At 35.7% G+C, this 15,656-nt stretch overlaps 1 protein-coding gene across 1 annotated transcript in view; it reads left to right on the top strand.

The window, feature by feature from the left end:
- DGKB (diacylglycerol kinase beta) overlaps positions 1 to 15,656 on the top strand; it is an 820,417-nt gene that overhangs the window by 276,714 nt on the left and 528,047 nt on the right. The window contains exon 14 of the mRNA XM_061165003.1: positions 11,116 to 11,151. Coding sequence (XP_061020986.1) covers positions 11,116 to 11,151 — 36 coding nt within the window. The remainder of the gene's footprint in view (positions 1 to 11,115; positions 11,152 to 15,656) is intronic.

Below are 15,656 nucleotides of genomic sequence, written 5' to 3'. Positions count from 1 at the left end.
TGGCAAAGTTCCTACATGAGCTAAATGGGATTAAATATAAACTGCATGCAGAGCTCAAGTGATAGTCTCTTAATAGATATCAGATACTTTTTATTGCTGCCCTCTTTTATTTCAGTAACATTTTAATTAATTCACACTGATTGAATAAATGTACATTGAGACTTGTTTCCTAATGAGGGCGCATTTAGAGGAAAGGTTTTGCATCATTCTGATATCCTGTGGGTAATTATATTCTAATTATATGGTCGGGGGAAAAGAGTCTATAACTCAGTACTGATATTGTTCATTGGACCCAATTAATTACATGCACATAATGAAAGTTCATGATAAGGTTGACTGGCAGTCAATGTAAAATTCTAGCTCAACTGAATCTAATCCAAATGTGAATACAGAATTGGACTTTAACCTGGTTAGAAAACGCTTTGGTGTGAGATCAGTGGGTATTTAGAGGGGCAAAGGATGAAAGCAAATTTCATTATAACTTATTTGTTTCTTAATTCAAGGTCTTTTCCAAGATTGATGAAAAGGAAAACATAGCAGCCTAATGCTTTAATTCTAAATACTATTATCAACATTATTTCATTACCTTGAGAGATTTTTCTGTATTTTAGAAAGTAAGTCACTAAAGATACAATGAATGGTACATTTCTAGAACAGATTCATATATTTGTTGAGAGAAAAAAATAGGCATAGCAGGAAGATTTACTCATTTTATGGAGGTAAATTCAGTAGATATTAATCTACTGTATTAGGGTGCGTTATTATTTCAAGCCAACATATTTCATTCAGACTCTTGTCCCCCACTTTCAAAGGATAATTGCATATGAAGTGAAAGTGAAGTGAAGTCGCTCAGTCGTGTCTGACTCCTAGCGACCCCATGGACTGCAGCCTACCAAGTTCCTCCGTCCATGGGATTTTCCAGGCAAGAGTACTGGAGTGGGTTGCCATTGCCTATATATACATGCCCATAAATAGGTAACTTTTAATTATCTATTTATAAAGTAAGAGTTGTAAAGAACAGTCTGAAAAATAACCAATAAGTCAGTTATGTTTCATTTTGGAATGCATATTGGCAATGTTTAAAAATCTGATATTTAGAATTTTGTCATATTTCAAGCAAAAGTCTAAGGACATGGTCTAAATATCAGTTCTCATCCTTTCTTTATTCAATTTCATTGTTTCCTTTGCTCAGATTTTGGAAGAGACAGTCTCCAAGATTGAGGAAGCTAGCTTCTTCCAACCCTGCTGTCTTCAAAGCCTCTTTGCTCACCCTCTCCTTTTTGTTCATTGCTTTCTGGCTTTGATCACTTCTCCTCACCCCCCTGCCCCCTTTCTTTCTTTCTCTCTTCTAATAATCCTCACATAGATATTTTCATTAAAAGATAAATCTGCCCGGTCCCATCTCCTTATTAGCAACAAAAGTGTTTTCTGATGAGGAAAATACAGTCAGTCCTTTCTTGCTGAGCCCTAAGCAGGCAGTGGAAACATTTGGGTTATACGGTTCATAAAACAGTTAACAGTAATTGGGAACTTATTTGCCAGACATCCTTTTAATTCTGAAGGTAGATATAATGATGCTATTCCCTCTACATTTGAGGAAAGTGAAGCTTAGAGAGAAGAAGGGATATACTAAGTTCACACAAGATGCAAGTGTTAGGAGCAATCCCTGCCTTATCCTGAATCCCATGTTGTAAACTTATCTTTTATGTTTATGCTACCATCCTCCAAAATTGGCGAGGTATGAAATAAATTTGTGGCATCTAGACCTTCAAAAAAGGAATGAGAAATGCTGAAAAAAAGTACTGAAGTAAAGTACAGGGGAAGAGGAATGAAAAGAGAATAATAGATCAGAGAGTAGGCAAGCAGTGTAAGTAGTCTTTGTGAAGTTATATTTATTGTGAATCACAGCCAGAAAGAAATTGAAAACACTCCCTTCACTGTACTGGCTTCTGATAATTTTATGAGACCAAACCAAATAGGATAATATCTCTAATGGCTTTATTTCATTAGGTAATCAGGGAGGCAAGACGATAACATTATTCTTGTTGATTGTTTTTATATATAGATAGTGACGTTTGAAATGATTTTGATATCACCATTAAACATACTTTTAATATTTATATTGAAAACATTTGGCACCACTTATGTTTCCAGTTGTCCATTTTCCCAGGTGTATGCATTCCCAGATGGTTCAGTGTGATTTCTTTCTGGACACAGAAAGGTTTGGACACGAGTATTGAGTGAGCTGTGTAGGAGGGAGCCCTTATCTTCAGTATCTCCTGAACAAAACTCTGCAAATACACAGAAACAATCACATCAACAAAAGGAAGAATAGAACATCTTTGTGAGTGATTATAAGAGGAGTGAAATCATCTCAGTTAAAAATATGTTTACCTTTAAATTTATGTTGGTGCAAGCTTCAAAATTTTGCTCCAGTGATAAGTGGTTAGGCTAAGAACACTGGATAAGAGTACAGTATGTGTATTTTCTAAAAAAAACAATTTTTGATTGAAGTATAGTCAATTTACAATGGTATGTCAGTTTGTGGTATACAACAAGGTGATTCAGTTTTATATATAATTCAATCATGTATATACATATTCATTATTTGTAATGAATATATATATTCAGTCATATATATGTTCATTATATATGATGAATATACATATTCTTTTTCATATACTTTTCCATTGTCATTTATTATAGGATACAACAGGATCTTATTGTTTATCTGTTCTATATATAAGAGTTTGCACCTGCTAATCCCAAACTCTGAATCCATCCCTCCTTCTCACATATTAATTGATATGTCAAGGGCCCAGGGAGAAGAGAAACAATTCATGTTTCTTCTAACTGAAACACTTGCCATACATTGAGATAACCTTTGGTTAAAGACGTTAATAAGCAACAGAAGTATAAAAATCATTTTTGATCCATTTCCTTTAAAAATTTGTATTGTGTTCAGATTTATGAGTGTACATACTTAAGAATGTGCAAAATCATAAAAGGTTAAATAAATTATGACACTTCAATGTAAAACATAAAATTCCTAGAAACATATTTGGTTTCTATACCTAGAGATGTCCTCGAGATATATATATATATATATATATATATTTATTTATTTATTTATTTATCACGTGTGAGGAAGGAATAATTTACCCTCTTAGGGATAAGCAGTGCATCATTTTACAAAGACCATTTTTCTTTGCCCAAAACTGCTTTCCTTTTTTAATGCCAGAAATATCCATTATATATAAGGAAAACAAGCTTTTTAAACTAGTTTTATTTGGCCACTTTAGGTTTATCATGGCATTGAAAGTTTTTGTGTTAAACTAATCCATACTGATATCCAAGCCTGTTCTCTCAGTCAGAACAGGGAAACATTGTGGTTTCTAACTGTTTGACTGTGTGTGTCAACACTTAAATTAATTTTGTTTCCAAATCACTTAAAAAATAGAGATGTGGCTATAAAACAAAAGCTTTGAAAAAAAGTTCTTGTTAAGTCTGCTTTTGTTTTAATAAGTGACGCCTGCACAGGGAAGCAATAAGTTTGAATTCTGTCACTAACTTTATTTCTTGGCTAGTCATCTAAACTTTTTGATTCTGTTTTCCAATCTGGAAAATGGGATATCTTGTTTTACTGGGAGGATTAAATGATACCCTAAGCATATTGAAAAATGTATGAATATTCTTATATTGGTATAAGGTGTTAATATAATTAATAATTATTCATAACTAATTACACATTTTAATAAGTAAATACATTTAATGATATAATTCTGTTAATTTGGCATCCTCTTAAAATAACTATGACCCTTTTAATGTTAGTACTATACTATGATTATATTTTAAACATTGTCAAACTTCTGACGTCTCCACCAAAGATTTATTTCTTTGTCTTATGACAATTTGAATTAAATTGTCAATTTAAAATGATTACATGTTAGAAAATATGAAGACAAGAGATATCTCAATACTTAAGAATAATAGGATTTTTAAAAATTCTTAATATTAAGTTAAACTTAATAAGTGCCCTGAAGGCAAATGTATCTTTTAAACTAATTATCTGTTCTTTGTATTCTGTTTAATATTAAAATGGTACTGATTAAATAAAATCAATCACATTCCTCTGTAGTCACACCTCACATTTGCTTAAATAAAACAATACACAGCTCTTGTACTAATTCTGATTAAAAATACATTACATTTAGAATTACACACTCAAGATAATTTTTAAAAAACTGAAACATTTACTCTGCTCACCCTTGATATTTAAAAATTATATACAGAGATGAAAAAAAGAAGTAGGCAGTTTCTGAATTTGTTTTGTGTCGACTTGCTTCTTTTTATTTTTCCCAGATGCCATGTTTTCTTATTGTAACTCAGGATTAGGCTACTGATAAGCAAGTTAATTTAATGTATACTCTTTGCCTACATATCTTGATTGAAAATGAGCCTATGTATATGTTGTTTTCATCACCTTTATTCTTGGAGTGAATTTCTAGTGTTGCTGTCAGATGGCTGAGCATTGATGGTGAAATTCTCGGAGCTGGTTGCTTTTTCTCTTATGTCTTTATTACTTCTAGTTCCCACTGAGCTCTTAATTTCTCTTGATCCTGTTATTTATCAGCTGCTTTCCCATTTTCTGGGAAATAGTGACAAAATTTTTACTATTTCCTTACTTTCTTCCTCTCTGCTACCTCTCTGCCAACTTGATCCTCTCTCTGTAGATAACTCACATCCCCCCTACTCTTGAGAAAGATGAAGCTTACAAACATAAGTATCTGTAAATAACAGATTCTCTACGAAAATGGTAGGAAAATGGCAGCCAGGCTTCAATTACATCCCATTGTGTTTTCATGGGGGATACCTTAAAATGGGATTTTTATTATCCAACTTGGCACAGTCTTTGCCTTTTGTGGCATTGGGCCCATTTGTATAACCTTTGTGGTCCCTGTAGACTTTTGCATTCCAAACCCCTGTGAGTACAATCTCAGAGCTCTTTTTTTTCACCATTTGACACTCCCTCAAAATGAATAGTGGCTTAGAGAATTCTCCAGGCCAGAACACTGCAGTGGGTAGCCATTCCCTTCTCCTGGGGATTTTCCCAACCTGGGAATACAACCCAGGTCTCCCGCATGGCAGGCGGGTTCTTTACCAGCTGAGCCACCAGAGAAGCCTGTGCCATGCCCGCCTCCCCTTGCAACCCCCGCTCCAAAAGCGGTCTGGTAAAGAATCTGCCTGCAATGCCGGAGACCCCAGTTCAGTTCGTGGGTCTAGAAGATCCTCTGGAGAAGGGACAGGCTACCCACTCCAGAATTCTTAGGATTCCCTGGTGGCTCAGTTGGTAAAGAATCTGCATGCAATGCAGGAGACCTGGGTTGGATCCACGGGTGGAGAAGATCCCCTGGAGAAGACAACGGCTACCCACTCCAGTATTCTGGCCTGGAGAATTCCATTGACTATATAGTCCTTGAGGTTGCAAAGAGTCGGACACAACTGAGCGACTTTCACTTTCTTTCTTTTCACTTTCAAAATGAATAGATTTGGAAAAGACTAATAGCTTTTATATACGCTTCCACCTCATCTGAAAAAATTTTTTGAAGAACCTCCTTTTATTTTTTATTTTCAAATAGTCCCTCTGTGTGTCTCTCTGCTTCTTTCTCCCAGCAACCTGGATGCATACCTGTGTTTTTTTAACTTTGAAAAGAGAACTCTTTTGAGTCTCCATGAAAATAGTGCTCATTACTGCCTCCCATGCACATCATGCTGTCTCCATTCAAACTTTTAGAATTATCATGTTTTCATTGAGAATGTGTGTGTATATATATATATATATATATATACACATATATATACACATATTTTATTTCACTATAGATTTTTGCAGTCTTTCAGGCTTTAGAGGATATAGTAAGAAGGTAAAAAGAGAGATCAATTTTTTCTGCAAATTTCATTACAAGTATTCTCAAACACAATACATATGAATCCAGTATATCCCCAAGCTTGTATGAATTATCAGTCATTCTTATGATGAGTTATATATGTATATATGGCTATATGTATGCATGTGTATATATTTTATAAAAATACACACACTAATATATAATTTATTAAGTTGGACCCTTTGGAAGTAAATTGCAACTAGTATGACACCATATCTCTAAATATTTCAGCAGGAAAGTTCTAAGATAAGAACAACATTTATAATATTATTATGAAAATATTAGTTATTCCATAAAATCAGTAATAATTCTATGCCAATAATTACCTAAAAATGACTTTCATAGATTATTTTATCTCTTTGTTGGTGGTGCTGGGGTGGACAGGAGCTATTTGAAGTTCTTGCACTGCACTTGGCTGTTATTCTGAACCATTTGATAGCTATAGTTTTTTCACCTGGCTCTCCATTGCATGTGCAGAGTGAGCATAGACGCTTCACAAGATAGAAGGCATACGGGATTCATGCCCTTGTTGTTGTTCAATCTCTCAGTCATGTCTGACTCTTTGTGACCCCATGGACGGCAGCATGCCAGGCTTCCCTGTCCTTCACCATCTCCTGGAGTTTGCTCAAACTCATATCCTTTGAGTTGGTGATGACATCCAACCATCTCATCCTCTCTTGTCTCCTCCTCCTGTCTTCAGACTTTCCTAGCATCAGGCTCTTTTCCAGTGAGTCAGTTCTTCACATCAGGTGGCCAAAGTATTGGAGCTTCAGCTTCAGCATCTGTCCTTCTAAAGAAGTCAGGGTTGATTTCCTTTGGGATTAACTGGTTTGATCTCCTTGCTTTCCAAGGGCCTCTCAAGAGTCTTCTCCAGCAGCACAGCTTGAAGGCATCAGTTCTTTAGTGCTCAGTCACTTTTACTATCCGACTCTCACATTAATACATGATTACTGGAAAAACCGTAGCTTTGACTATATGGACCTTTGTAGGCAAAGTAATGTCTGAGCTTTTTAATACCTTGCCTAGGTTTGTCATTGCTTTTCTTCCAAGGAGCAAGTATTTTTTAATTTCATGGCTGCATTCACCATCCACTGTGATTCTGGAACCCAAGAAAATAAAAGTCTGTCACTGTTTCCATTGTCTCCCCATCTATTTGCCATGAAGTGATGGGACCAGATGCCATGATCTTTGTTGAATGTTGAATTTTAAGCCAGCTTTTTTCACTAACCTATTTCACCTTCATTAAGAGGCTCTTTAATTCCTCTTTGCTTTCTGCTGTAAGGGTAGTGTCGTCTGCATATCTGAATTTATCGATATTTTCCCTGCTCTCGTTTCCAGCTTGTGCTTCATCCTGCCCGGCATTTCACATGATGTACTCTGCATATACGTTAAATAAGCACGGTGACAATATACAGCCTTGATGTACTCCTTTCCCAATTTGGAACCAGTCTGTTGTTCCATGTCTGGTTCTAACTCTTGATTTTGACCTGCATAGAGGTTTCTCAGGAGGCAGGTATGATGGTCTGTTATTCCCATCTCTTGAAATATTTTCTACAGTTTCTTGTAGTCTACACAGTCAAAGGCTTTAACGTGGTCAGTGAAGGAGAAGTAGATATTTTTCTGGAATTCTCTACACATTTTTATGATCCAGTGGGTGTTGGCAATTTGATCTCTGGTTCCTCTGCCTTTTTAAATCCACAATGTACATCTGAAAGTTCTCAGTTCACATACTGTTGAAGCCTAGCTTAAGGATTTTGAGCATTACTTTGCTAGCATGTAAAATGAGTGCAATTGTGCAGTAGTTTGAATATTCCTTGGTATTGCCCTTCTTTGGGATTGGGATGAAAGCAACTTTTCTAATCCTGTGGCCACTGCTGAGTTTTCCATACCTGCTAGCATGTTGAGTGCTGCATTTTAACAGCATCATCTTTTAGGATTTGAAATAGTTAAGCTGGAATTTCATCACCTCCACTAGCACTGTAGGATTTCTGGCTCTAGTTGAGTGATCACACCATTGTTGTTATCTGGGTCATTAAGATCTTTTTTGTACAATTCTTCTGTGTATTCTTGCCATGTCTTCTTAATCTCTTCTGCTTCTGTTAGGCCCATACTGTTTCTGTCCTTTATTGTGCCATCTTTGCAGGAAATGTTCCCTTGGTATCTCTAATTTTCTTGAAGAGATCTCTAGTCTTTCCCATTGTATTGTTTTCCTCTATTTCTTTGCATTGTTCACTTAGGAACACTTTATCTCTCCTTGCTATTCTTTGGAACTCTGCATTCAGATGGGTGTATCTTTCCTTTTCTCATTTGCCTTTCATTTCTCTTCTTTTCTCAGCTATTTGCAAGGCCTCCTCAGACAACATTTTGCCTTTTGCATTTATTTTTATTGGGGATGGTTTTGATTACTACCTCCTCTGCAGTGTTACAAGCCTCCATCCATACTTCTTCAGGCACTCTGTCTATCACATCTAATCCCTTGCATCTATTTGTCACTTCCACTGTTTAATAGTAAGGGATTTGATTTAGGTCATAACTGAATGGCCTAGCGGTTTTCCCTAACTTCTTCAATTTAAGTCTGAATTTTGCAATAAGGAGTTAATGATCTGAGCCACAGTCAGCTCCCAGTCTAGTTTTTGCTGACTGTACAGAGCTTGTCCGTCTTGCCTGCAAAGAATATCATCAATCCGATTTTGATATTGACCATCTGGTGATGTCCATGTGTAGTGACGGCTGGTTAAGCATCTTTATTTGATTTCTTGAGAGTCCCTGGAGACGCTTTCAGGACAATGCCATAGAATAGGATAAGCCACTTAATCTGGATTTAGTAGATCACACACTTGTATATTGTAATAAAGATAGAAGAACTACATCTGTGTCTTTAAATGTTTATTTAGATCTAAACTTCAACCAAGAAGTAAGAAAGGTAGAAGGCTGACAAAATGCTCTGAGCTGGCCCAAACAGAAGCTAACACACACAATTTCCCTACCTCCAATTGTCCTGGGTGTTATGTTGACTGACTTGGACTCAGAAGTCAAGCATATTACTAACGCCAGAAGCTTTCAATAAAGGTTCTATCAAACCTGTTGTCAATCCATCTGAGAAACAGCAGCAGTGGTCCCCAGAGGCTTCTCCTGTTAATGGGATAGTTGTCCCAAGTTCATCTTCCAAGACTCCATAACTTTTTTTGATGAAAATCGGTTGCTACAGTATTTTATATTTATACTCTGGAAATATATTCTAGTGTTGTATTGTTGTTGTTATTGTTGTTCAGTCACTAAGTTATGTCCAACTGTTTGCAACCCCATGGACTGCAGCACACCAGGTCTCCCTGTCCCTCCCGGAGTTCTCCCAAGTTAATGTCCATTGAACTGGTGATGCTCTCCAATCATCTCATCCTCTGCTGCCCTCGTCTCCTTTTGCCTTCAATCTTTCCCAGAATGGGGGTCTTTTCTAGTGAGTCAGCTCCCCAGATCAGGTGGCCAAATTATTGGAGCTTCAGCTTCAGCATCAGTCTTTCCAATGAATATTCAGGGTTGATTTCCCTTAGGATTGACTGGTTTAATCTCCTGGCTGTCCAAGGGACTCTTAAGGGTCTTCTCCAACACCACTATTTGAAAGCATCCATTCTTCGGCACTCAGCCTTCTTTATGGTCCGGCTCTTACCTCCATACATGACTACTGGAAATACCATCGCTTTATATGGACGTTTGTTGGCAAAGTGGTCTTTGCTTTTTAATATGCCGTGTAGGTTTGTCATAGCCTTCCTTCCAAGAAGCAAGCATTTTCTAATTTCATGGATGCAGTCAGTGTCCACAGTGATTTTGGAGCCCAAGAAGAGAAAATCTGTCACTGCTTCCACCTTTTCCCCTTCTATTTGCCATGAAATGACGTCCCATGATCTTTTTTTAATGTTGAATTTATTCCAGCTTTTTTCACTGTCTTCCTTCACAGTATAAAAAGGCAAAAAGAGTTTTATTCCTGAACACTAATTTCCTCTAGGGCTGTCTTACACTTGTTTGGTTCTGCTCTTGGATGTGTTGGATCCTTCTAGTACATCTCTGTACAAGTAGCCACGAACCTCTCATGCAGGAATTTATTCTTCTGGGTTTTGCTTCCTTTCTGGTGTTCTAGTCAGTAAGGGAGTAAACTAATATCTGAACTCTCAGCTCTTTCATTCTCATTTTGGGAGTTCTCTTCACATGGCTTGGTACAGGAGAGGAAACTCAAAGATTCTGAGTGTTCTCTTCTTTCTAGAGACACATGGTGTCTAAGAACTAGCTTCCTATCAACCTTTCCTACTCCTGCCTGAACCAAAGAAAATATTTATCTAGCATGATGAGTGTAATTTATCACCTATTCTTCCAGATTTGTGTTTTATGGTATAAAGCCCCATAGGATAAAGCCTTTTGGAATTAGATAAATGAATCTCTGTTTCTTGCCGGAAAAAACAAAACAAAACAAACAAACAAACAAAAGAAAAACAACTTTCCCCATGTGACTCAGAAAAGGAAGGGTAGTGGGTAATTAGAGATATACTGCCACAAAGACTGGTTTCAGTGTATTTAACTTAATCTTTTAATAATTATTCTCAAGTAAAATTTTTCTACTTATTTCATTATATTTTGAATTCTTACTGCTATTAATGTAATATACACTTTTTATTTCCAGAATATCACAAATTAATTCAACTCCATAAGCTGTATCTACATCAAAAAGAAGATGAGTGTTTTTGAGATAGGATTGAGAGTTGGACTGGAATGTGAAATAGTGGGCGGGGTAAATGGGCAAGTTAAAAAGTTAGTAAGAATGGTTAATGAATGATAATGGAACTTGGAGATGAGATCTTATTCCAAAATATGAGTGTAATATATCACTGTTATTATTGAGAGATCTGTGAAATTGACCAAATATTAGTATACTAAGTATATGAATTTGTATTTTAAATAAGTAACTCTATAACATGATCTCTTCTGCTTTAGAATGATCTTTATTTCATGAAGAGATCTTTGCTTATTAAAGAAAGTAAGAAGAAAAATTATGACAAATAAATGCATTTGTAAGGTACTCAAATTATTTCACAGGTGTGTAGTGATATAATAATTTTCATTGGTATTTGCTTTCAGTATGACTTTTTTTTCAGCTTTAATATGAACTTCTCTTTTTCAGCAGACTCTGCCCACTTCAGGAGTTTCAGTCCCTGAGGTGCGTAAGCAAAAAAGGTTTTCACACTTATAATTATAGGTCATTATCCATCCTGTATTGTTATAAAGACCATTTTGGACTGTGAGAGTGACATACTAATGTTAATTTATATGTTTTATTTTGTCTCATATTCTTATATTTGGAATTGGGATCTTTGCATTAATATTTACATGTTGGGATAGACTTGAAGCCTTTACCATCTACCTTCGTGACAGGCATTAGGGAAATAAGAAGTTATGTGGCACAGAATAAGCAGGATAAAATAACAGTGACTTTGCAGAGTTTTGACCAGTGTATAAGAATAGCGTTATTCCTATTTGTCACATTTAAACTTTGCAGAAAATCCAAACAGTTTACTAGTGTAAGCCCTTAAATGTAGCTTGCAGTGATAGTAAATCGAGAAACTCTTGTTCACATTGAAGTGCCTATTATTTTTAAAACATTAATCACTTAACATATAACATTGCATAGGAAGTCATAGGAATACAATACAGTCACTAAATAAATGACTTTGATTTTGAAAATAAATGTAGGCATTGCCACAGCATTTATTTTCAGTAAAGTGTTAACTTTACCTTCAAATTAATGAAGTAAAGCCTCCACATTTTTCTGTGACGATACACCATTCAGTTGCTATTATCTCTAAAGCATATGCTCAGATGGTATTTTTTCACTTAAAATTATAATTTGAATCTGCTTGGTTAGAATATATTACTCATGATATCTAAATACTATATGAATATGATTTATTTTCAGTTCAGTTCAGTCGCTTATTCGTGTCCAACTCTTTGCGACCCCACAGACTGCAGCACACCAGGCCTCCCTGTCCATCACCAACTCCCGGAGTTTACTCAAACCCATGTCCATTGAGTCGGTGATGCCATCCAACCATCTCATCCTCTGTTGTCCCCTTCTCCTCCTGCCCTCAATCTTTCCCAGCATCAGGGTCTTTTCAAATGAGTCAGTTCTTCGCATGAGGTAGCCAAAGTGCTGGAGTTTCAGTTTCAACATCAGTCCTTCCAATGAACACCCAGGACTGATCTCCTTTAGGATGGACTGGTTGGATCTCCTTGCAGTCCAAGGGACTCTCAAGAGTCTTCTCCAACACCACTTAGAAGATTACATAATTGCACAAAAATGTAATAACCTCTCTTCTCCTCTAAAATATTTTCTAGTCAGTGTAGACTGCCTCATACATTTTTTAAAATTTCATTTTATAACTACAGACATACTTAAAATATACTAGTAGCTATGATTGATATATAATGTTTCTACTGAGAGATATTAAACTATTTTGGTATTCCTTAAGTCAGCTGATACCATTATTATTATAAATTTTCTAAAGTAGACATGTTAAATTACACACTCAGGTAAGATAGGTATTAGGAAAGCCTATTATTTATGCTAATTTTTTTAGTGTCAGAGAATTAACTTTATGGTTAAGATAATTGAGTTTATTTTTGCCCCATCATAGCTCATCAGATAATTAACTGAGATTTAAAAAATTTTCTCTTTAGACTTGTTGATCTCAAAAGCTCTCCCATATTTAGTTATATAATTTGTACACTATAAATAAAATTAATACACCAAAATTGCTGTTTTCAAAACATGAATTTTTTAATTTGTCAGTGTTTTCTGCTATGAAGTTTTAAATGTCTTCCTATACTGGATATATATATATATATATACTGGAGCTATATTGGTTTTGTGTGTGCATATATGTAAATGTATATTTATTGGCTAAACTTTTCACATGGGAGCAAGAACTCTTCTGTGTGGATACATCTATTATTTAGAAATGTCATATACCCTTTCTTGCATACATCATAGCCTTATTGCCCATGATAAGTTTCAATTATCAATTGTTTCAAAGTATAACAAAAGCATACCTTATTTTGTGAAAAGGCATTTGTTTATTAAGAAAATACTTTTAATTGTTTAAAAGTATAAGAAAAACTCACAAATATCTACAAATCAATTTCAGTGTAAAATAACCTCTCACTTTTTATTACTAATTCTCAAATCTTTTATAGACATTGTGTCCAGGCCAACTTGACTGTTCTTCCTACACACACACACACACACACACACACACACACACACACACACACACACGTATCTTGTTTTATGGTCTTTCCAAAGGATGTAAGTAATTTTTCATGGTAACACCTTATTTTATACTCAAAACTCATTGGTTTGAGTGATAATTAAATTACACAGTTCTAATTATAAGATAAATTCTACTTAGAACTTGCATAAACAGATAGGGGGCTACATAGAAATGACTAAATTAAGCTTTTAACTCAGCTGCTAGAAAGAGACAATGACTATGAAAATACAAGAGAGCTACTTAAAGGTTTTTAAACTTCAGTTTTCCATGGCCATCAATTATTATGGTTTATCAAGGGAATGGAGAGTGAGTGGTGTTGAGGTCTATATGCTGCTGCTGCTGCTAAGTCACTTCAGTCGTGTCCGACTCTGTGTGATCCCATAGATGGCAGCTCACCAGACTCCCCCGTCCCTGGGATTCTCCAGGCAAGAACACTGGAGTGGGTTGCCATTTCCTTCTCCACTGTGTGGAAGTGAAAAGTGAAAGTGAAGTCGCTCAGTCGTGTCCAACTCTTAGCGACAACATGGACGGCAGCCCACCAGGCTCCTCCAGGCAAGAGTACTGGAGTGGGGTGCCATTGCCTTCTCCATGAGGTCTATATACCCTGACCTAATTTTCTAGTGGCCCAGCTATAGCTAGTAAACAGCCCAAATGATTTTCACATGGACTTTCCCATTCCTAAATTTCATTTCTTCCAATCAGAATTTCTTGAATAGAATTCTAATCTTTCATACTTAACATTCAGTATGAACTTGTGCTAGATGAGAATATGCATATCATGTGTGATATATGAAAACCAGGGCTGTGGATCAAGGTATACATTTTACCTTCAGGCTGAGTTGGTGAATAGCACCTGCAGGTATGTTAAGACTAGGATTGATTCTGTCTCGTTTGTTTTCCTCTGTCTTCCTACAAAAGACTCAGATTATCACACCAAGTTATGGAGACATCCTGGAAAAACAAATAAAATACTATAAAGTAAATAAAGTACTTCTTCACAATACCCATCTTTACTAAACAGCCTGAGTTGTTTTTTTTTAGCTATTTTAAAAATTACTGTCATTTACTGAGTGCATAATTTATGCTAGTACTTTATCTGCTTTTTCTCAATTTATCATCACATAAAATTTCCCATTTTACAGATGAATTAAGGGATGGCTTTAGAGAGGTAAATAACTTACTTGCCCAAGTCTTTACAGAGACAAAGCTCGAATACAACCTCCAAGCCCATATTTTTGCCTTTGTACAAAATATTTTTTGCTTTTTGAATAAGTACGTATCTAACTAATTAAAAAGAAATGGAAATCTTTATATCATTTGTCATAGCTATGCTTAAAACTGTATAAAATATTTCTAAAAATTCAAGACTATTTTGCTACTCAGCCGTGTTTCACTGCAACTTCTAAGCATTTCTTTATGGTAGATTTTGAGCCTTCTCCATGATTGGAATGATTTAATATTTCTCAGCAGGAACATGTTTAAATCTTGTAATAAGGTTATGATAATTAAAGGTGCAGCTTTGCAACTGTCATTAAGTTAGTTTCTTGGAGTTTGTAACTTGTTTAAACCCTGATGAACATGGTTACACTCCTGCTTCAGGGAGATCTTTTACATCCTGTTCCTTAGGTTAAAATCCTAGAGTTTCAGGGAAATGCTTAGGGACTAGCTCCAGTGGCAGAATGGGCTAAGTCACCATTTGGGCAAGTGATACAGTAGCAGAGAAAGCAGGTTATGAGATTCCAGTAAAGGATACTGTTGGTGGGCAAGCAAAACTCGCCCCCACCCTTTGTGGCTTTTGTACCAATCAAGGCGCTTTGCCGCTGCCTGTCTCTCATGCTGAGATTGGACAAAAAGAAGAAAATCCTATGCTTGAGGTAATCATCACTTGCTGCTTGTCATTTGTGAGTGATCAATAACAGCAGGCTTAAGTATTGTGGTAAACATCTCTTTTGTGAAAGCACTTTTCAGCAACTTACAAATACTCTACTTCTGAGAACCAGCATGAGATAGAAAAAGACTTTTTTTAGAGCACATATTTAAGGTGACGTCTTTTTATTTCATTTATCGTGTCTTTCTGTTTTCTGTGGATTGTCTTTTCATCTTTTCTTCTCTGTTTATGATGATGGTGATTATTTGGAATTCTAATAGAACATATTGCCCAGTTAAGATCTGTTGTGCTACTAGTGGAGTCTAAGGATCAGAAGACACTGAATTCTATGTTTTAAATGTCTGCATAGCAAACACAAATGGTTGATATTTGAAAATGCTGAAATATCGATAACTGTGTTTTATATTTTGTAGTTATATGTTCTGTGTTCTTTCATTTTTTTGGTTAAAGCAGCTCTTTTCAGTGTTTGAATAATTCCTATTGATTGAAGCAATAATTTTCCAACAC

The sequence above is a fragment of the Dama dama genome, chromosome 18 (genome assembly GCF_033118175.1).
Source record: "Dama dama isolate Ldn47 chromosome 18, ASM3311817v1, whole genome shotgun sequence".
In the NCBI taxonomy this organism is placed as follows: Eukaryota; Metazoa; Chordata; class Mammalia; order Artiodactyla; family Cervidae; genus Dama; species Dama dama.
This window is presented reverse-complemented; position numbering and strand designations above follow the sequence as displayed.